This window comes from Oryx dammah, unplaced genomic scaffold (assembly GCF_014754425.2).
Source record: "Oryx dammah isolate SB20612 unplaced genomic scaffold, SCBI_Odam_1.1 HiC_scaffold_10, whole genome shotgun sequence".
Lineage (NCBI taxonomy): Eukaryota > Metazoa > Chordata > Mammalia > Artiodactyla > Bovidae > Oryx > Oryx dammah.
In genome coordinates this window covers 36,735,682-36,756,563 of record NW_024070194.1, presented here as the reverse complement: position 1 = coordinate 36,756,563, position 20,882 = coordinate 36,735,682, and the positions used below count along the sequence as shown (strand labels likewise).

The 20,882-nt window shown below is 43.4% G+C and overlaps 1 protein-coding gene across 3 annotated transcripts in view; it reads left to right on the top strand.

The window, feature by feature from the left end:
- Positions 1-20,882, top strand: part of DIP2C (disco interacting protein 2 homolog C) — a 148,132-nt gene that overhangs the window by 22,865 nt on the left and 104,385 nt on the right. For all 3 annotated transcript variants that reach the window (XM_040247951.1, XM_040247950.1, XM_040247949.1), the window contains 3 exons: positions 2,756-2,881; positions 5,741-5,950; positions 19,790-19,924. In XM_040247951.1, the coding sequence (XP_040103885.1) occupies positions 2,809-2,881; positions 5,741-5,950; positions 19,790-19,924 (418 nt within the window). In that variant the 5' untranslated portion in view covers positions 2,756-2,808. The remainder of the gene's footprint in view (positions 1-2,755; positions 2,882-5,740; positions 5,951-19,789; positions 19,925-20,882) is intronic.

Genomic DNA, 20,882 nt, shown 5'->3' with positions numbered 1-20,882 from the left:
AGTCCCCACTAAAATGCGTGGTCTGCATTTAGTCATGAGGAATTATCAGAAAACCCAGGCTGAAGACAATCTACGAAATAACTGGCCTATCTCCTTTAAAGTCCTAAAAGAAATCAGTCCTGAATATTCATTGGAAGGACTGATGTTGAAGCTCAAACTCCAATACTTTGGCTACCTAATGTGAAGAACTGACTCAGTGGAAGACTCCCATGCTGGGAAAGATTAAAGGCAGGAAGAGAAGGGGCCAACGGAGGATGAGATGGTTGGATGGCATCACTGACTCAATGGACATGAGTTTGAGCAAGCTCCGGGAGTTGGTGATGGACAAGGAAGCCTGGTATACTGCAGTCCATGGTGTTGCAAAGAGTCGGACACAACTGAGTGACTGAACTGACTGATCCTTTAAAATGGCCAGTTTCATGGAATGCAGAAGCTGGGAAACTGGTCCAACTCTACAAGGGCAAAGAAACTCTAATAAATATGTGCACCCATGGTCCTGGATTGAATCACAGACTAGAAAGACAGAATTAACTGCAAAGGAAGTTACTGGGACAATTGGCACCATTTGAACTTGCAGTTTGAATTAGATGATGGTAGTATATTTTTGGATTTCCTGGGTGGCACTAGTGGTAAAGAACCCACCTGTCAATGCAGGTAGGCGTAAGAGACATAGGTTTGTTTGCTGGAAGAGCCCTTGGAGGAAGACACATCAGCCCACTCCAGTATTCCTGCCTGGAGTGTCCCATGGACAGAGGAGCCTGGCAGGCTGCAGTCCATAGGGTTGCAGAGAGGCAGACACAACTGAAGCAACTTAGCACACACACAAAGGCTATCATTGTTACATTTCCCTATTTTGAGAATTTACATTATGTAAGAGAATATCTTTGTTTATAGGAAATATGTTGAAATATTTAGGTATAGAAAAATATGGTAGCTGCAGTTTATTTTCACATAATTAGGGAAAAAACTCATGTAAAGAAAGCAGTGGGGTCAAATATAAATGGTGAATTTGTGTAAAAGTTATACCAGAGTTCTCTGTAGTATCCTTGCAGGTTATTTTCTGTAAATTTGAAATTACATCCAAAAACTTAAGAAGGAGAAATATATAAAGCAAAGTGTTTGATGTGTGGAGAACCAGTGTTCTCATTAATGAGCTCTTTAGTTTTGTTTAGTAATGTAAATTCAAGTCATTCAGTCACCAGTTTTCAATCTAGGAGTTTAAGAGTGACCAGAAACTGGGTTTTTGTCTTAAAGTACTTTGAATTTAGATGAGGAGAGAAGATCAGTGCACACACAGTCTGAACAAAAAATAATAAAGTCATTGTGTTTGGTCTGTGATATGGTCTAGAACAAATATTGGCAAATATTTTCTGTAAAGGGCCAGATAGCAAATATTTCCAGCTTTCTAGGCCGTTATGATTTCCGTCACAACTGTTCAGCCCTGCTTTACAGTATGGAAGCAGCCATAGATGACACACACAGAAATGATGCCTCGCTGTTCCACTGAAACATTATTACAAGGAGAATGCAGGCTGCATCTGGCCTGAGGGCTGGTCTGTGTTTGCCCTGACTCTCAAATGTTAACACGGTGGGGTTTCTTAGGAGCAGTTACAGAACAGTGTGGTTGGTTAGTGGTGAAGATGTGGGCCCTGGAGGTGCTCACAGCTGGTTCATACCTAGTCATTGCCACTGACAAGTTACACTGGGTGGGCTTTACACGTTTGCTTTCTTGTTTGTGAAATGGGAATAACAAGAGCCTCCTCCATAGAACGTGTGGAAGTTGGTGAGTGTAGTCATACCCCCTGCCTGCTGCCTTCTGGCCGCTTTCCTGGCTCCTCTCTCATTCTCTAGATGGCTCCTTCCCAGCAGCTAGGATGATCCCTCATCCTCTCTTACTCCTCAAGCCCATGCTTCCCTGTCAGACGTAGAACCACTCCTGCCAAGCCCTCATCCTGGTGGGTCCCTTGCCTGGTGCTGTATGTGTCTTGCTGGCACCACCCTCATGCACAGTGCAGGGCCTTAGAGTTAATTTTTCCCTGTCTCGGAGTTTCTCACCTTACTATTCAGATTTCCCAGTAAGAGATCTCTTCCCTGGCTTCACAATTAAGTAGCCATTCAGTCTTTTTCTCTGATTTCCATTCCTATCCCATATGATGGTCTCTTGTCTGTCTTTGGCCCTTTAGAAAGTGACCTACATGACAGATAGTACCTTGTCCACCTGATTCTCCACACCCAGTCCTGAGGCCACTACCTTAAAAAAGATGGGTGGAGTTAATGTAATGGGTTAATATGCAAAGATTACCCAATATAAGGACTGCCTCATAACTGATGTTTAAACTCTTAGCTAAAATCTTTACTGTACAGCCTATATAAGGTGTACATACTTCCCTTAACAGACATGGAAATGAATTATGAAGCTGGAAAATGTGACCCATGAAGAAATATTTGAAGATCAAGGACTAAAGAAAAAAAAACACCACAGAGATTTATATCTAGTATCTGATTATACAGATTCCAGGGTAATAAAATGAATAGTTAAAAGTCTGCAAATGAATTTGAATGCCTTTTTCCTGGAGCTTTCAAACTGTCAGGCATATATTTACTTTCCTTCCTTCCCCACTCTTCCATTTGTGACAGTGTCTGTAGGAAGATAGACTCTGTCACAGGAACAGAAACAAGGCAGAGAAGCTTGGGGCCTTGGGGCCTTGGGACTGTCTCCAGACAATGGAGTGATTGAGCTCCCGCTTTGTTTCAGACGTCCATACAGAAGCTGTCCAGGCTGCGCTCGCTAAACACAAAGAAAGGAAGATGGCAGTGCCTATGCCTTCCAAACGCAGGTCCTTGGTTGTGCAGACCTCGATGGACGCCTACACACCCCCAGGTGAGCAGCACGCCCTGTTGGCTTCAGAGAGGGATGAGCATGCCTTAGAATTAGGTTAGTGCCAGCAACTGCAGTCTCTTTAGCTTTCAAAATCATGGTGCTATAATTCAGGTTTTTGAGAACCAGAAGTCCAGAAACAGTGTATATGCTCTAAATTAAACTTGGAAGGAAAATTGGCATGATTATGCATTGTAATGTCTATATAAATATGCATTTTAAGATTTTAGACTCATAAATATGATACAGACTTTTGTTAAAGTCGTATAAAATTTAATTCTTCACACAGCAAGAGAAGTTGGATTTCTTCTCTGCTTAGACTGGTGTATGCATATTCTCAAGTCTTCAAGCTATCAGTAGGTTGTAATGTTCTGTTAAGGAATTGAATAAGTTGAAAGATTTAGGCAGTTACTTCCCTGGTAGCTCAGTTTAAAGAATCCGCATGCAATGCAGGAGACGCTGGTTCGAGCCCTGGGTTGGGAGGATCCCCTGGAGAAGGAAAAGGCTACCCACTCCAGTATTCTGGCCTGGAGAATTCCATGGAATTGTCTAGTCCATGGGGTCGCAAAGAGTCAGACACGACTGAGCGACTTTCACTTTCAGGCAGTTACTTAAAATGGTGACATCAGTTTTTGCTGTAAAGTGCAGATAGTAGTTTTGGGTATCACAGTTGCTTGCTTTGCCATCGAGTTACTAAAGCTGCCAAGGGCAGCATATCAGTGAGAGACGTAGCTCTGTGCCAGTAAAACTTTGTCATGAAAATAGGCAGAGAGTTTGGTCCACAGGTCTCTCCACCCCTGGTGTACATGGTTGAAGGTAATATCCCATTTATATTTCTGCTTTTGTTTAATCTTGAATTTTATGTAACTACCTTATTTCTCTACTTAACTTTGTACAAATAATTATAATCTATATCATGTGGTGCTAGTGGTAAAGAACCTGCCTGCCAGTGCAGGAGACACAAGAGACATGGGTTCAATCCCTGTGTTGGGAAGATCCCCTGGAGGAGGGCATGGCAACCTACTCCAGTGTTCTTGTGGTGAATCCCATGAACAGAGGAGCCTGGAGAGCTACAGTCTATAGGGTTGCAAAGAGTCGGTCACGGTTGAAGCGACTTAGCACTCACATACTCACGCACATGTTATTATCTTCAAAACTGAAGTGAAGCACAAAATTAAATGTCCAGGTATCTGTTAGAAGCACAAGCCTAATTTACTTGATTTTGTGTGTATGTGTGTATGCGTTTCTTGTTCCAGCATTATTCATGGCGTGGTTGCCACTCTTGTCTTTTCTGCAGACCTAAGTTACCTGGCACACCCCTTTGTTCACAATAAATTTAAGGTGGAATAAGAATAGTTGAATATATAAAGCACTTTTTGGAGTCTTGTAAAGTTTAGTCCTGAGTGTTTGCAAGCAGTGAGGGTAATAGAAGTACATACTTCAACTTCGGGGTGTGATCAGGTATGTCCGGTACTAATTCAGACCATTCTTGAACTTCTCATGCTTCAAAAGTGAAAGTTCTGAACTTTGTAAGACAAAATTTAAATATAAAACTTAGTTGTTTTGTGTCTTCTTAAAAGATAATACAAGAAATGTTCTTAAGAATAGAATTTTCTAATAGGAAAAGGAGTCCTTTTTGCTGATTTCCTTACATTCCTTCATGTCTTAATTCTGAGCCATAACATGTAATTTGAACTGTTTTTAAATCAGCATGGGATTCACTGATGGCTCAGATGGCTAAGAATCTGCCTACAATGCAGGAGACCCAGGTTCAGTCCCTGAGTTGGGAAGATCTCCTGGAGAAGGGAATGGCAACTCACTGCGGTATTCATTCTAGCCAGGAGAATTCATGAACAAAGGATCCTGGTGGGCTACAGTCCATGGGGTTGCAAAGAGTCAACACAACCATAATTAGTATACTTAATCCTATTTGTTTAGTTTGTGGTTATAATTTGCCAAAATATGAATGTGAAAATTTTAATTTTGTATGTGTATAACAAACAGAATGGACTTACATGGATAACAAACCCACTTCAAATATATTTTAACCAAATCTTTGCAACTAGACAATATTCAGGGAGTTGGACATTTTTCTGAGCCACTTTTTATGGGAAATACTGAGTCTGAAGTACAAGGTGCCGTGTGATTTATTTGTATGTGTGCTTTTCTTTATGTTGACTCTGTCCTCTGGGGTGTAACTGTGTCGTTCATGATGAGAGACAGAACTTTCAGAAGAACAAATCCTGTACAACTGTCTTTGCAAAATATAAAAGAACATTATTGGAAATGTCATTTTTGGTACATTTAATTGTTTGGTTAGCATTTTCAGGTATACTATATAATACATCTTGTAAACTCATTTAGAGTCTTGAGATAGTTTTGTACAATCATAAATGCCAACACTTATCATTATAAAATTTTTTATTCACAACCTGCCACACTCACACACAACTTAAAATAGCACATGGCTCAGAGAAATACTTTGAATAAAGAAGGGCTACAGAGCATCACACTTTGAACACGTGTCTTAGAAAATGCCACCATGGCCTTCTTGCTTGTTGTCTGAGTGCACAGAAAAACATCTGGTTATTCCCCAGCATCTTGAGTGGAGGACAGGTGAGGATGTCTTTGTCTGAGTTTGGAATGTCAAGAAGACTCCAGCATATATATGTAAGGTAAAGTGCTTTGGCTGAAGACCTCACTATACTGAAAAATAATTTGTCATCTGAAAAGCTTGTGACTTTTCAAGAGTGTTCAAAGGTCATTTACCAGTTAGTGTATGAGGTGGGTCTGTGTTTGGAGAGGGCCTGGGCCTGGGAGTGCTGCTTGCCCCAGTCTCAGCTAACCGCCTCTGTCCCACAGATACCTCCTCTGGCTCAGAAGACGAAGGCTCGGTGCAGGGCGACTCGCAGGGCACCCCCACGTCCAGCCAGGGCAGCATCAACATGGAGCACTGGATCAGCCAGGCCATCCACGGCTCCACAACCTCCACCACCTCGTCGTCTTCCACCCAGAGTGGGGGGAGCGGCGCCGCCCACAGGCTGGCCGACGTCCTGGCTCAGACGCACATAGGTGAGTGCCCTGCGGCAGCTGGCTGCGCTGTTCTCCCCATCCGTGCATTGGAGTGGCTGTTGAGTGTCCCTACCCTGTTTAGTTTGCATTTTCCCTGTCTGTGCATCGTGGCCTCAGAACTCACTCGAGGGACAGGTCAGACCCTGTTTCTGCTCCTGGGCTGCTTTGCTGCGTTGGCTTTACTGTTCTGTGAAACCCTTGGTTTTTTCTATTTTTTATATCCTAGACATCTACAACTATAATTTAGGAGTTTTCTGCTCGTAGAGGAGTGCATTCTTGTTCATTAGGGAAACATGCAGCCATATCTGGTTACACGTTTTCTTCTCCTCATGCTATAATGCACTCCTAAGTAACATTTTAATCATGCTTTCATCACTATAGCAGTTTTCTGCTATAGGCATTCAGATTTCTGGGGTGGTTCCCAGAATGTATGTTAGGTTATGAGAAGTGGGATCCTTTGTATTTAAAAAAGCAAAAAGTTAGGAAACATTGGCAAGGTGTTTGAAAACTGTGTAAAAAAGGAGATTAAGTTAGAGTTGTTAGAGGAAAAGAGTGTATTGAATGAGCAGTGGGGCTCCGTGAACCTGGAGTACCTGAGGGTCGTGTGTCGCTGCCTCTACCCTCGCCTGACACTCACGGTGCCACATTCATCTGGTGTATGAGCTCCAGATCTGTTCTCGTCCATTTCCAGCTGTGGATTGAGATTTTTAAATACTTAAATAATATTAATATTCACAAAAATAAATCGCTTGCTTTGAACTTGGTGCCAAGATGGTTCAGTATGTTCTCCATTCAAATGATGTAGAGCAGGGTCAGCCACGTCCAGGGACACCAGTGCGGTGGTTGAGCACTGAGCACAGGGCAGGTGTGTCTAGCCTCATATCCAGAAAATCCCCATTTAGAAAATAGGCTAGTGAAATGAATGAATTTGATACTCTGCCACCTTCTCAGATTCACATTCATACAGTATTTTTTTTTCTAGATTACTGTCTCCATGACAGAGTCAGAGGAGTTCCACACTGACTTCTAGGACTTGGCCCCAGTGGCACTTGCTCAGTGTGTAGCTGAGGTTAAAAGCCGCAGCCTTTCCAGAATCAGCAGTGAGGCTGATTGTCCCCCAGCGGGACACAGGGAGGGCTGGCTTCCTCAGCAGTCACTGTTGGCTGCTCTAGTTTGTCAATGGAAAGAAGAGGAATGATCTGTCCTTCCTTTGCCACCTTTCCATTGTGAATAAAAAGGGGAAAATAGGAAAATTCTTCACAGTTTTTAAAGTAATGCTCTCCTGCAAAGTGGCATTATTAAATTTGAGTTTAAAACATTTTTGGTAGCATATGTTGGTTACTGTGTACTGAGAAACTCTATTTGAAATCAGAGAAACTTGGGACCATTAGATATTTTTGAACACGAAAAGCTTTTCCCGAGTGTTTAGGAACCTGAGACAGTCCCTCGACACTGTCAGCGTGCTTTATCCAGCAGCCACGTGCGCAGGTGGGGCATGAAGCTCCTTCCACCTCTGCCCCTCACTCTGACCTTGGGAATTAGTGTTTCCTGATTCAGTTCACTTTTAAGGAAATATCAGCAATCTTACCAAGAGAAATACATAATTTTGGACATATTACTCCCTGCATTTGTTTCTCACTTTATGAAGTTATACACGGAATATTGGAGGAAATTATAGCACAGATAATTAAACCTACCCAGACTATAAAAGGTTGCATTACTCATGTGTGTTAAGTCTCAGTGTAACTAAAAGAGAGCTTCTGCATATGTGACATTTCACTAATTTCTAATTTGGCACAAAGATAAGTTCCTAGAATATCTAGGAATTTTCTATAAATGCAAAACATTTTGTTGAAAAAAAGCAGTGGCAAAATAATAAGAAAAGGAGAATTAAGATTTTTTTTAATCCCTGTGACAAAAGCCAAAGAAGTCAAAATTTAGAATTGACAGTATTTAACCTTTCATTGAGGCCATCAAAAGCCTGCAAAATAAGAAATGTGTACTTGTGTGTTTTAAGGAATGTAAGGTCAAATAAAGCACCATTTGGCACCTTGGGTCCAAAGAGGAATGCACCTCTCAAGGTGAGGCACTTGGATAGAGTCTGTGGAAATGTCTCTTGTAGTGGGCAGAGGGAAAATGAGTGGTTAGAGACCACCAAGTGACAGATAGGTGAGTGGTACTTCTGCACTGTTGTTTTAGAAGGAAATCCTGTCTCCTTATATGTCCATCCTGATGCCCAGGGGCACCACTCACCTCCTGTCAGACTGGCTTAGTGGATGATATGGTCCTCATCCAGGGAGTCTTTCTTACTGTGGCTCTGCTAGATGGTATTCACACTTGAGCACTGACAATGAGGGCTTGAGGCATCCCTGTCACAAGATGCTAATGCCTGAGGTGTGCACGTTTGTGACTCAGGAAGATGGACGCACCGTGCAATGGCCTCTGCAACCTAGACAGAACAGGGCCTCCACATTGTCAAGAGAGAAAACCAGACAGTGTTTACAGAACCTTTGTGCATGCCGTGTTCCTGAGACAATTGGCAGAGGATCAGTACCTCTAAAATACTTTACCAAAAGTCAAGGAGCATAATTTAGAGTAACCAGAAGAATTAAAGCAACACTTGAAACTTCAAGAAGCATATTTATAAAAAGGCACTGGAGTAAAATATTATAGGAATTAGCTACATGGAAATAGAGAAGGTGAAAAGAAACAATACATTTCTAGATTAAGAAATAAGAACAAAACGGAATAGATAACATTGTTGTACATTCAGCATCAAAATTTGTGTAGTCAGGAAATTAAAGAGACTTCTTCATGAGCTACAGATGTATAGGTAAGGTGTGTGTCATCTTTTGTGACTGATGCATTTGAGATGTTGTCTCATAGAGGTTTCATCTGTACGTGTTGGGGGTATATTGTCATTAGCCAGATATTCGTAGAAGTAATTCCATTTCCAGAGTATCATAGAGTTCATCAACACAAATGCTGCTATATGTTTCAGCAAGGAAATTCTCATCAAGTTTCTTGCATCAGTCCTGCTAAGCAGGTAGACTTGCCTCCATGTGCTTGATGCATAATTAGCCTGGAGCCTGGCATTTGTTCAGGATCTAGATTCTGGTTTTCTAGGGAATTTGCTCAGAGGGCTGAATGTAATAAATAACCATAATTTATTTATGTATAATCATCCATAGTATCAGTTCTTTCATAATCTCTTTACTGATACTTTTCAGACATTTACAATCTTAAAATACTAACTGCACACCAAGGATGGTGGTATTAGCAAAGCCTGCATCACTGGGGCTGGGGTCTCTCTGAAACATTCTTGCCTCCCTTCCTGGCCAGGGCATCCCCAGCAGCTGGAGTTTCCTGATTCAGAGGCAGTGTCCGCCTGTTTTTCCAGGAAAGGGCCAGAGAGTGGGTGTCAGGCTTTGTGGGACTTAATGTCCCTGCTGCCGTTCCTCAGTGCCCTGGCTCAAGAGCAACAGGCCGTGCGTGAACAGCAGGCATGGCTGTGCACCAGCAAGACTTCATTTATAAACACAGCTGACAGGCCGCCCCGTGAGCCATAGTTTGCCAGCTCCTGTTTTAGAGAATTTTAAGCCATGCTATTGAAAAAATAAGCAAGAAAAGAAAAATTTGCATTAGGTAACACAAGGCCTGTGAGACTCTTCCATCAATTACTGCATGTTTCTGTGGCTCTGTGGGTGATTCTGTACTAAAAGAAGCCTGGCTTGAGAGGTATATCTCTTTGGCCAACATGACTGTGGGAATTTTTAGTTAGGTCCTATCCTAGGTTTGGCTTCTAATCCTGCATTTTCTTCATCAGTTCATTATAAAGCTGAGATCTACAGATACTGAAATTAAGGGAATGTCACCATGGATCTTAGTCTATCTCCTTGTCGAACATCTCTATAACCATTGATCCCTTTCCAGTTCAGATGTTTCCCTGTTTTTCTCCATTCTTTTTTTTTTTTTTTGATATGATTCCTTTTCTGAGAAAGAAAGCTCCTTCTTTCCAAGGCTCATCTTGTCCTCATTCTGGATCCCGGCTCCTCCCACATCTGCTGACTCAACTCTCTTCCTCTGTTGTGGCTTCACTTCTCTCCTCTGGGAACCGGAGCTCTGGTTGTGATGACTGCTTTTTCTCTCCTCGCCCGCTGGGACCACACCCTGTTCTCCTTCCCCTCTGCCCTTGCTTCTCCTCTGGTGGCTCCTCTCCCCATCCTGTCTCTTTGTGTTCTTGCCCCTGTCATCCACTCCCACAGTCTTTAAAGCTACCTGCTCTTTCACGACTTTCAAATCTGTACTTCTGTCTCCCATCCACATTTCAGAGTGCCTCTTGACCCTGCCCCTCAGCCCTGCCTGTGTCCTGAGATCAAGCTGTCTAATGAGGTCCTGCTGTCCTCAGACCAGCAGACCCCTTGTTCTGGGCATTCGACTGCCACGTGCCATGCAGGCCTCCTTCTGCTCCATCACTACTCTCAGTACCCTGGCTAGAGGCACCATACCTTTTGTCTCATTATTGTAGCCCTTCTCGCCTCTGTCTGCCCTGTTCATGCTGTCCTTGTTGCCCTGTTGATGTTGTCAGGGCACAGATCTGCTCCTGCTGCTTTTCTCCAAAAAGCTTTGGGGCTTTTGCAGCTTGAAACTGATTTTATTTATTTGAATTTTATACTTAGAATCAAAGTCATGGCTTTGACCCATAATTATCCTAACCCTTCATCCAGGACATGCTTCATGCTGCAGGAGTACCTGGGACCTGCTGCTTACACCTTGGTGCATAGAGCAGAGTGACATCTGTTCAGTTCAGCTCAGTTGTGTCCAACTCTTTGTGACCCCATGGACTGCAGCGCGTCAGGCTTCCTTGTCCATCACCAACTCCCAGAGCTTCCTCAGACTTGTGCCCATTGAGTCAGTGATGCCATCCAACCACCTCATCCTCTGCCATCTCCTTCTCCTAGTGTCTTCAATCTTTCCCAGCATCAGGGTCTTTTCCAATGAGTCAGTTCTTTGCATCAGGTGGCCAAAGTATTGGAATTTCAGCTTCAGCATCAGCCCGTCCAATGAATATTCAGGACTTATTTCCTTTAGGATTGACTGGTTGGATCTCCTTGCAGTCCATGGGACTCTCAAGAGTCTTCTCCAACACCACAGTTCAGAAGTGTCAATGCTTCGGTGCTCAGCTTTCTTTATAGCCCAAGTCTCACATCCATACGTGACCAGTGGAAAAACCATAACTTTGACTAAACGGACCTTTGTTGGCAAAGTAATGTCTCTGCTTTTTAATATGCTGTCTTTCCCCAACGTTCAAATACGTATGACTCAGGAAGTAGTAACAGACATTTACGCCTTATGCACTTGAGTTTCACAGATTTCTTTCCTGGAACTCATGCGAGGAAAGGATCCCCACACAAGGGGAGAGATGGCAGAAGCTGAGCCTGTGGGCTTGAGCAAAAGGATGGCAGTGTCAGCATCATTGCAGGATGTGTGGGTGCAGTGTCGCTTGTGCCCACAGCCTCAGTGAGGAGCAAGTATCAGCGCTGCGGCTCCACTGCTGAGAACACCGAGGCCTAGGGAGGGGAGGCCAGACCCCCATCTGCTGGGTGTGGGAGCACCTGCTCGTGACGCCCGGGGCTTGCTTCCCCTTGGCTTTTTTGTTCCAGCTTGGACCTGCTGGTTAAAAACACACAGAAATACAGTTAAACTTAGCATAAATGATAAAATTCCAGTGTCCCATCACAGCTCACTGCGTCTGTGGTCCTACAGGTCTATGGTGGTTGGAGCCCTTTGACAGGACGTTAAGTTTGTGGATGTAAAAGTCGAGAAGCTATTGTCAGGAGTTAAAGGTTTCTCTTCTGACTGCTATATTTAAAATGGATAACCAGCAAGGACCTACCATACAACACATGGAACTCTGCTCAATGTTATGTGGCAGCCTGGATGGGAGGGGAATTTGGGGGAGACTGGGTACATGTATACATATGGCTGAGCCTTCCCTGTTCACTTGAAAGTATCACAGCATTGTTTGTTAATCAGCTAAATCCCAATATAAAACAAAAAGTTAAAGATTTCTGTTCTGATATTAGACTATCCTGAGATTTGTCTAACAGTAGCTATCAAATCTTTATGGGATATTTGTGGCATAAATGTGGGAAGAAGGTCGTTCCAGGTCTGAGAACCTGTGTAATCCTGCTAAAGTCAATCTCTCAAAGCTTTGGCTAAGAGAAATATTTGACTATTGAACCCTTTCTAACCATCCCCAGGTTTAGTCTGCAAATCTGAAAACCAACTGTGAATTGCCATTAGCAGTGTTTCACACACGCTCTCACTGGTAACCAGGGCATACTGTTCTTTCCCTGAGTGATTATTAAAGAGTAAGGAGACAAATCTTCACTTACATTGTCATGTGTCAGTATGATACATGGATGACACACCAGTAGAACCCTCCTGTTGGGGCTTCTGTCAGACTGGGGAGGTGGATGTTTTGGGGGAAACCAAGGAGGAAGGCCTGCTCTTCTGGTGACCTGCACATGGAAGACAGGTTGGTACAGTGGGCAGCCAAGCAGCCTCTCCAGCAACAAGCTGGATGCTCTGCCTGCTTCCCTCAGCATCATTGCAGGTGCCTCTCACTGGGTATTACCTCCATGTTTCCACTGAGGAACCCAGTTTTCTGCTTCCATGTGGAGGGCACATCCATGTCGTCTTAGGAAGCCAGGGCAGCTGGGTGGACGGGTGGTCTGAGGGCCTACATCACTTCCTGCTCAGTGACAGAAGAGCTCGTATTGACCAGGGGAGACTTGGGAGGGCCCTGTTGACAGATGGAAGGCTGGGTTCCTTAATACGGCTCTCCTTAGCTGTCATCAGTTAGTGGACAACGAGTACTTAGCTTTCTACACATGAAGAACAGATTTACCCTTTTTCTTCTTATTTTAGAAGTTATTTGGGGACTAAAAATAACAGGCTGAAAGTAGCTTCTCTGACCACTGACCCCTGAGGTCACTAGTCAGAATTAAGGAAAGTTCCTTTTTAGCAATGTGAGAAACAGAAGCACATTATCTCCAGTCATTAAGTGCTCTGGTGTACTCATTCTTGTGTTCATTCATTCTTTGAACTATCACTCCAATGTTTGCTGAGTGCAAACGATGTGAGCTGGGTGTTGGGCAACTTCAGCATCTGAGTAGGACACAAGAGCCCGACTGAGCTGGACACCTGCAAGAGTGGAGATAGGGAAGGGGGTAGTTCAAGGACGCGTGGAATCCCATGGTGGAGCTGAGCAGGAAGGTCAGCTAGTACCCTGAAATGGTCATGGCTAAAACAGCTATCCACAGGGTTGGATGAGTAACAGACTAACATCCTGAATGGGAGGGGGATGCAGTGAGTGAGATGGACCTCTGGTACTAGTGGCGCCGAGACAGCATATACTGTCCTGGAAGAAGGCCAAACACGCTCCCCTCCCATCTTCCTCTAGTGCCTTGATTCCAGGGTCTTCAGGAACCCATGGCAGCTGCTGGGAACAGAAGCCATACCAGGGTGGATGGAATAGGTCCCACCTGTCAGGGAACAGGTGCAAAGCTGTCACAGTTGCTCTGGGGCAGTCACAAAGGAGGTGACACCTGATAGGTGGCTGGAAAGATGGCCGCCATTTTTGTGTTGATTTTTAAGAGTTTTGGAAAATTGAACTCAGGAATGGTGGGTCATCTGGCTCAGAAGATGCAAACCTGCTCTGATGAGAATCCTTGGTCTTCAGCTGCTGGTGCATTTGGACCTGATAGGTCTCAAGCCTGGGGCTGATGTGCACTTTAGACCTTTGAACCTGCACCTTCAGCCACACTATGTTTTATCTTACCCATAAGTGTTTCTTGAGCATCTTTTATATAAAAAGGTCTTTTAAACACTACCAAAAAATAGGTATTGAACTCAGAGTTAAATACCTGGAGGCCTGATCTTTATACAAATGAATCAGGGCACTGTGTGTCACTGCAGTGGCAGAATGTTCTTGGCTTCATGACAGCAGCCAGCTGCTGGGTTTATGATCCTGCAGTGACAGCATATGTGGGGAGTTTGCAGAGGAGGGGGAGGGGCTGGCATATAAATAAATTTGGAAAGCACGTTGAAGTCATGCAGCTGTCACTGCTCCTATGTCTTAATCACCAGATGTATTGGAATGGTTCCTTTTCCCACCCTCAAAGTGGCTGCTCAGCACAAAGATGTGTTGGCCATCACAGTGATGTGGCTACCATGTAACAGGAACAGGTGAATCTGAGTAAGATGGAAATACAGGGAGCTTAACAGTTTAGCTGCTTTTGTCTTATGTGGCTAATTTGAAATGTTACTCCTCATATGTTGACATCTATTGTAGTTTGATTTGAATTATGAGGCCCCTGTGAGTTAACTACTCAGCCATGGAGAACTAGATTATATTGAAACATGAAATAAGGTCTGTTTGGCAAAAGCACATGCCGGGGAGATGAAGAGAATGAATAAGCACATGTGGGGGAGATGAAGAGAATGAATGAATGCAGTGTCTGAAATATTAAGGGGGTCATTTAAATGGTCCTCAGGAGTCTGACAAAGCATCCCATCCCCACCCTCCTCTCTCTAACAGGTGAGCTTTTTCTGGGCTGTGATCTAAGAAATTTCCCTTAAGTGTGTGTGGTGGTGGCTCAAGCAGCCATAACAGAGCACTTTAAATATAGCTTAAATGACTTTCATTCCTTGGTTTGCAATCCTGGAGGCTGGAAGTCTGAGATCACAGTGTCAGCAGTTTCTTCTGAGGCCTCTCTGCTGGGCATGTAGACAGCTGTCTTCTCTGTGGGTGTCTGTGACCTCATCTTTTCTTACAAGGACACCAGTTAGATTGAATTAGGGCCCTTCCTGGTGGCTTCATTTATGCCTTATCTTTTTAAAGATGACTTTCTCAGACTTCTCTTGTGGTCCAGTGATTAAGAATCCACCTGAGAATGCAGGGGACATGGGTTCAATCCCTGGTCTGGGAAGATTCCACATGCCACAGAGCAGCTAAGCCCTTGCACCACAACTACTAAAGCCCATGTGCCCTTCCCCATGCTCCACGACAAGAGAAGCCACTGCAGCAAGAAGCCCACACACCACAGCTGGAGAGTAGCCCTTGCTCGCCACAACCAGAGAAAGCCTGTAGGCAGCAGTGAAGACCCAGTACAACCATGAATAAATTTATTTTAAAAAGACCACTGTCTCCAAACACAGTCACCTTCTGAGGACCTGGGGATTAGACTCCAATATGTGAATTTAGAGAGGACATAGTTCAGTACATAATAGCCTGGGCACTTGTGGAACAGGGAGATGAGAAATGGGGAGCTGGGCTCTCTACCGATGGCCTGTGCTTAGGGACTGATGCCAACTGTTATTTCTCAGTGATCTCCAGGCTCAGACTCTGGAAGAGTAGTTGTTGGTGCCATGAGCTGCCCGTGGTTCCTCTCCTGGCACGTCTGTCTGCATGTCTGGTAACACCAGTGCTGTGTCCCTTTATCTGTGTGATTCCCACTGTCACTCAGAGGTAGGCACTGTCATTAACACCTCTTTTATAGGATGCGGGATGGAGGCATAAGAAAGTCAATAACCGGTCCCAGGTGATGAGCTCTGAGACGTGGACCTCCCATGAGGTTTTCCACGCGCTGATTAGTGTACCCGGGCTCAAGGGTCTCCAGAATCCCAAGTACCTGCATTGGTTGGACTGTTGCTACATTTGAAGCTTACCTAGGAGTTCAGGTTAATATTTCTCAGCCTCAAGTCTCACTTGGTGTAATATCTCTTAATGTACACATGTTCACTGCCATAGAAGTCAGTCTCTTCACTTCAGGTGGATTCAGGACCTGCCAATCTACCTACTTGTTAAAATTACCTGCAACCTCAGAACAATACCCATGACTGAGGTGGTTTCCAGACATTTGCATAACAGCTAAAATTTGAGTCCCTGCCATACAGGTTCCCAGCAAAGTCAACTGGGCATGCCCTGGCTTCTTGTTTAGCGCAGTCTTTAAACAGTGTTCTTTCCGTGATCTCTTTGGTGTTCTGTTTTTCCTTGTTCTTGTGCTTTTCATTAGTGAGTTCACAGTTTAAACTGGCCTTCATTTGTAGTGCCAAGGTAGGCAGTGGCCACAGGAGAAAGGCTTTCCAGTACCTGCTCCCCTTTAACAGCACAAAATATTATGCTTCTGTCACGTGGAATTATAGAATCTTGACAAACCAGTTAAATCTTACTAGTTTCTGTATCGTAAGGCTTAACAAATCAAAATTAATAGTATAATACCCATTACTAGAATTTACTATGTATAAAATGACATCACAAGTCTCATTTGACATACTCAGTGTGCCTGGGTCTTTGCTGTGTGTGGGCTTTCTCCAGTGGCTGAGAGCAGGAGCTACTCTAATTGTGGTCTGTGGGCTTCTCATTGTGGTGGCTTCTCTTGTTGAGCTCAGGCTCTAGGCTCATGGGTTTCAGTAGTTCCAGCATACAGGCTCAGTCATTGTGGCACACAGGCTTAGTTCCTGAACCAAGGATTGAACCGATGTTCCCTGCATTGGCAGATGGGTTCTTATCTGCTGTACCACCAGGGAAGTCATGTGTCTTATTTAATAAATGCAAAATTGGGCTTTCTCTGTTTAACCATTTAAGTTCTTAAGTTTTATCATCAAGTAATGTGTGGAGGGCCCACCACATGTCTCATGTGCAGAACACAGTACCCCATACACGATAGATATAAACAATTGTTTTTTGAATGACTGGACTGTTCAATACTGTTCATGCTAAAACAGATATTAAAATAGCCACTATTTCTATCACGAATTGTTCTCAGAATTTCACATTGTTGTTCAGTCACTCAGTCATGTCCAACTCTTTGAGACCCCATGGACTGCAACACGCAGGTTTCCCTATCCTTCATCTCCCGGAGCTTGCTCAAACTCAGGTGTTTTGAGTTGGTGGTACCATCCAACCATCTTGTCCTCTGTTGTCCTGTCTCCTACTGACTTCAGTCTTTCCCAGCATCAGGATCTTTTCAAATGAGTGAGTTCTTCTCATCAGGTGGCCAATGAATTGGAGCTTCAGCATCAGTCCTTCCAATGAATATTCAGGGTTGATTTCCTTTAGGATTGACTGGCTTGATCTCCTTGCAGTCCAAGGGCCTCTCAAGTCTTCTCCAACATCATAGTTCAAAAGCATCAATTCTAATATTGTAAAGTAATTAACCTCCAATTAAAATAAATAAATGAAAAAAGAAAAAAGCATCAATTCTCTGACACTCAAATGTCTTTATGGTACAACTCTCACATCCACTTATGACTACTGGGAAAACCATAGGTTTGACTATATGGACCTTTGTCGGCAAAGAAATGTCTTTGTTTTTTAATACGCTGTCTAGGTTTGTCATAGCTTTTCTTCAAAGGGGGCTTCCCTGATAGCTCAGTTGGTAAAGAATCCACTTGCAATGTAGGAGACCCTGGTTCAATTCCTGGGTTGGGAAGATCTGCTGGAGAAGGGAAAGGCTACCCACTCCAGTATTCTTGGGCTTGTGGCTCAGATGGTAAAGAATCTGCCTGCAATGTGGGAGACCTGGGTTCGATCCCTGGGTTGGGAAGATCCCCTGGAGGAGGGAAAGGCTATCCACACCAGTATTCTTGGGCTTCACCTGTGGCTCAGATGGTAAAGAATCTGCCTGTAATGTGGGAGACCTGGGTTTGGTCCCTGGGTTGGAAAGATCCCCTGGAGGAGGGAAAGGCTACCCACTCCAGTATTCTGGCCTGTAGAATTCCATGGACTATATAGTTTGTGGGGTCTCAAAGAGTCAGACTCCGAGCAACTTTCACTTTTTTCACTTTTCTTCCAAGGAGCAAGTGTCTTTTACTTTCATGGATGCAGTCAGCATCTGCAGTGATTTTGGAGCCCAAGAAAATAAAGATTGTCACTGTTCCCAGTTATTCCCCATCTATTTGCCATAAAGTGATGGAACCAGATGCCATGATCTTAGTTTTTTGAATGTTGAGTTTTAAGCCAGCTTTTTCACTGTCCTCTTTCACTTTCATCAAGAGACTCTTTAGTTTTTCTTCCCTTTCAGTCATAAGGGTGGCGTCATCTGCATATCTGAGGTTATTGATATTTCTCTTGGCAATCTTGATTCCAATTTGTTATTCATCCAGTCCAGCATTTCACATGATATACTCTGCATATAAGTTAAATAAGCAGGGTGACAATATACAGCCTTGACATACTCCTTTCCCGATTTGGAACCAGTCTGTTGTTCCATGTCTAGTTCTAACTGTTGCTTCTTGACCTGCACAGAGATTTCTCAGAAGGCAGGTAAGGTGGTATGGTAATCTCATCTCTTGAAGAATTTTCCAGTTTGTTGGGATCCACACAGCCAAAAGCTTTATCATAGTCAGTGAAGCAGAAGTAGATGGTTTTCTAGGATTCTCTTCCTTTTCCAATGATCCACTGGATGTTGGCAATTTGATGTCTCATTCCTCTGCCTTTTTAAAATCCAGCTTGGACACCTGGAAGTTCTCAGTTTACGTACTGTTGAAGCATAATGGGAAAATTTTGAGCATTACTTTGCCAGCATCTGAAATGAGTGCAGTTGTGTAGTAGTTTGAACATTCTTTAGCATTGCCCTTCTTTGGGACTGGAATGAAAACACCTTTTCCATCCTGTGGCCACTGCTGAGTTTTCCAAATTTGCTGGCATATTGAATGCCAGGAGTTTCACAGCAGCATCTTTTAAGATTTGAAATAGCATAGCTAGAATTCCATCACCTTCACTAGCTTTGTTCATAGTGATGCTTCCTAAGGCCCACTCAAGTTCACACTCCAGGATGTCTGACTCTAGGTGAGTAATTACACCATTGTGGTTATTTGGGTTATTAAGATCTTTTTGTATGGTTCTTCTGTGTATTCTTGCAACCTGTTCTTGGTATCTTCTGTTTCTGTTAGATCCGTACCATTTCTGTCTTGTTGGTTTTTTTTCCCATTTCTGTACTTTATTGTGTCCATCTTTGCATGAAATGTTCCCTTGGTATCTGATTTCCTTGAAGAGATCTCTAGTCTTTCCCATTTTGTTGTTCTCTTCTATTTCTTCACATTGATCATTGAGTAAGGCTTTCTTATCTCCTTGCTAATGTTTGGAACTCTGCCTTCAGATGAATATATCTCTCCTTTTCTTCTTTGCCTTTCGCTTCTCTTCTTTTCTCCACAGGCCTCCTCAGACAACCATTTTGCCTTTTTGCATTTCTTTTTCTTGGGTGTAGTTTTGATAACCCCTTCTGTATAGTATTACAAACTTTACATATGTTAACTCATTTACATATGTGTATCCAACAAGCAACTAGTTACCATTTTTCCCATTTGATGACTGAAGAGACCAAAGTATAGAGGTCAGCATGCTTTCCAAGGTCTCAAGAATTTGCAGAACTGGGACTCAAACCTCAGGCTCTCTATGTCTAAAGCTTAACTCTTAACTGCCTCTACTATGACAGACAGGTAAATTACTCTGTTATGAGCAAACACATAACTTGCACTATCTTCTTCCATTGGCCACTTGATGACATTATTCTAATTAAAATGTTACAGTGAGTCATTGATGTGGGTCCTGCAGTGATATTGTGACTGAAGTTTTACCTAACTTTGTTCATGTTGAGCAGTGTAAATTATGGTAAAGATCATCTTTATGCCTAAGTTTTTTTCTAGTTTTTGATTCAGAATCTTGTCCTCTTCTTAGGATGTGGCATTTTGGAAAACTTAACTGCTTATGTAGCTTTCATAATAAATGTATCATGATTACCAGAAAACTTACAGTTTGCTTCTTTACAGAAAATCACTCTGCACCTCCTGATGTAACCACTTACACCTCAGAACATGCAATACAAGTAGAAAGGCCACAGGGCTCCACAACGTCGCGGACAGCCCCGAAGTATGGCAATGCCGAGCTCATGGAGACTGGCGATGGTACGTCTTCCAGCAAGTTTTCCTCCTTTGTAAATTCCAAGTGCCCTTCTGTGCCCTGACTGGATATGTTTCTTCTAGGGACACAGTCGGCTCATGAGCTCATCAGGGCCTTCATGAGCTTCCCTAGAAAGTGGCACAGTTACAGGAAGTGCAGACTGTCTCCAAGGGCAAGAGTTACTCCTTGTTGTAGGAGTTCAGTCATGAGAAGAAAAAGATTTGATAAAATCCTGCTGTTTTTGGTGGTGAATGATGTTGATTCCACAGTTACAAAATTAGTGCAGGTGTCAAGACTATGAACAGGCACTTGGAGATCAATATGGATTAACGCATCTGAAATAACTGACAGAGATGGGCAGTGTGGTGCTTTAGACTTTGGAAGAAAGAGGGTCCTTTTCTCCCTCCATGTTGAATAAAGTATTGGTGATTTGTGTACAGCCATTGGGGTTCTCTTATTCCTCGAATCTTTCATCTTTGCATGCTCTAACATCTTCCTGTTACCCATTCTGAAGTGACAGGCTGGAACATGAACTTCATGCTTTATTCTGTAGTCCTTGACCTCCAGGGTCATGACAGTTAGCATGGAACCTGATGATGATGTAAAGTGTTCTTTACTTGGAAGATGTTTGTAGCAGCTTCTGTGTGCCTTCTATACCAATGTGCTTGTGTCTGTGACCCAGTGACTCAGGGGTAATGAGGAAGCCTGAACCCAGCCTCCAGCAGGCTGATGCCTCCTCACTGTGGTCAGAGCCCAAGGTTGCTGGATTGCGAGTTCTCTGTTAATACATCTGGAGTCAGTCCAGTGTCCAGTATGACTGGTTTCTCTGGACTGCTTCTCATTGTCAATGTCTGTATAGTCCTCCACTAAATGCATTGTTTCTTGAATCCATCATTACTGTTGTCCTTGTCTTCACCACTTTAGTATCTTTGTTGCCTTTGAAATTTATCATCTTCATCTCCT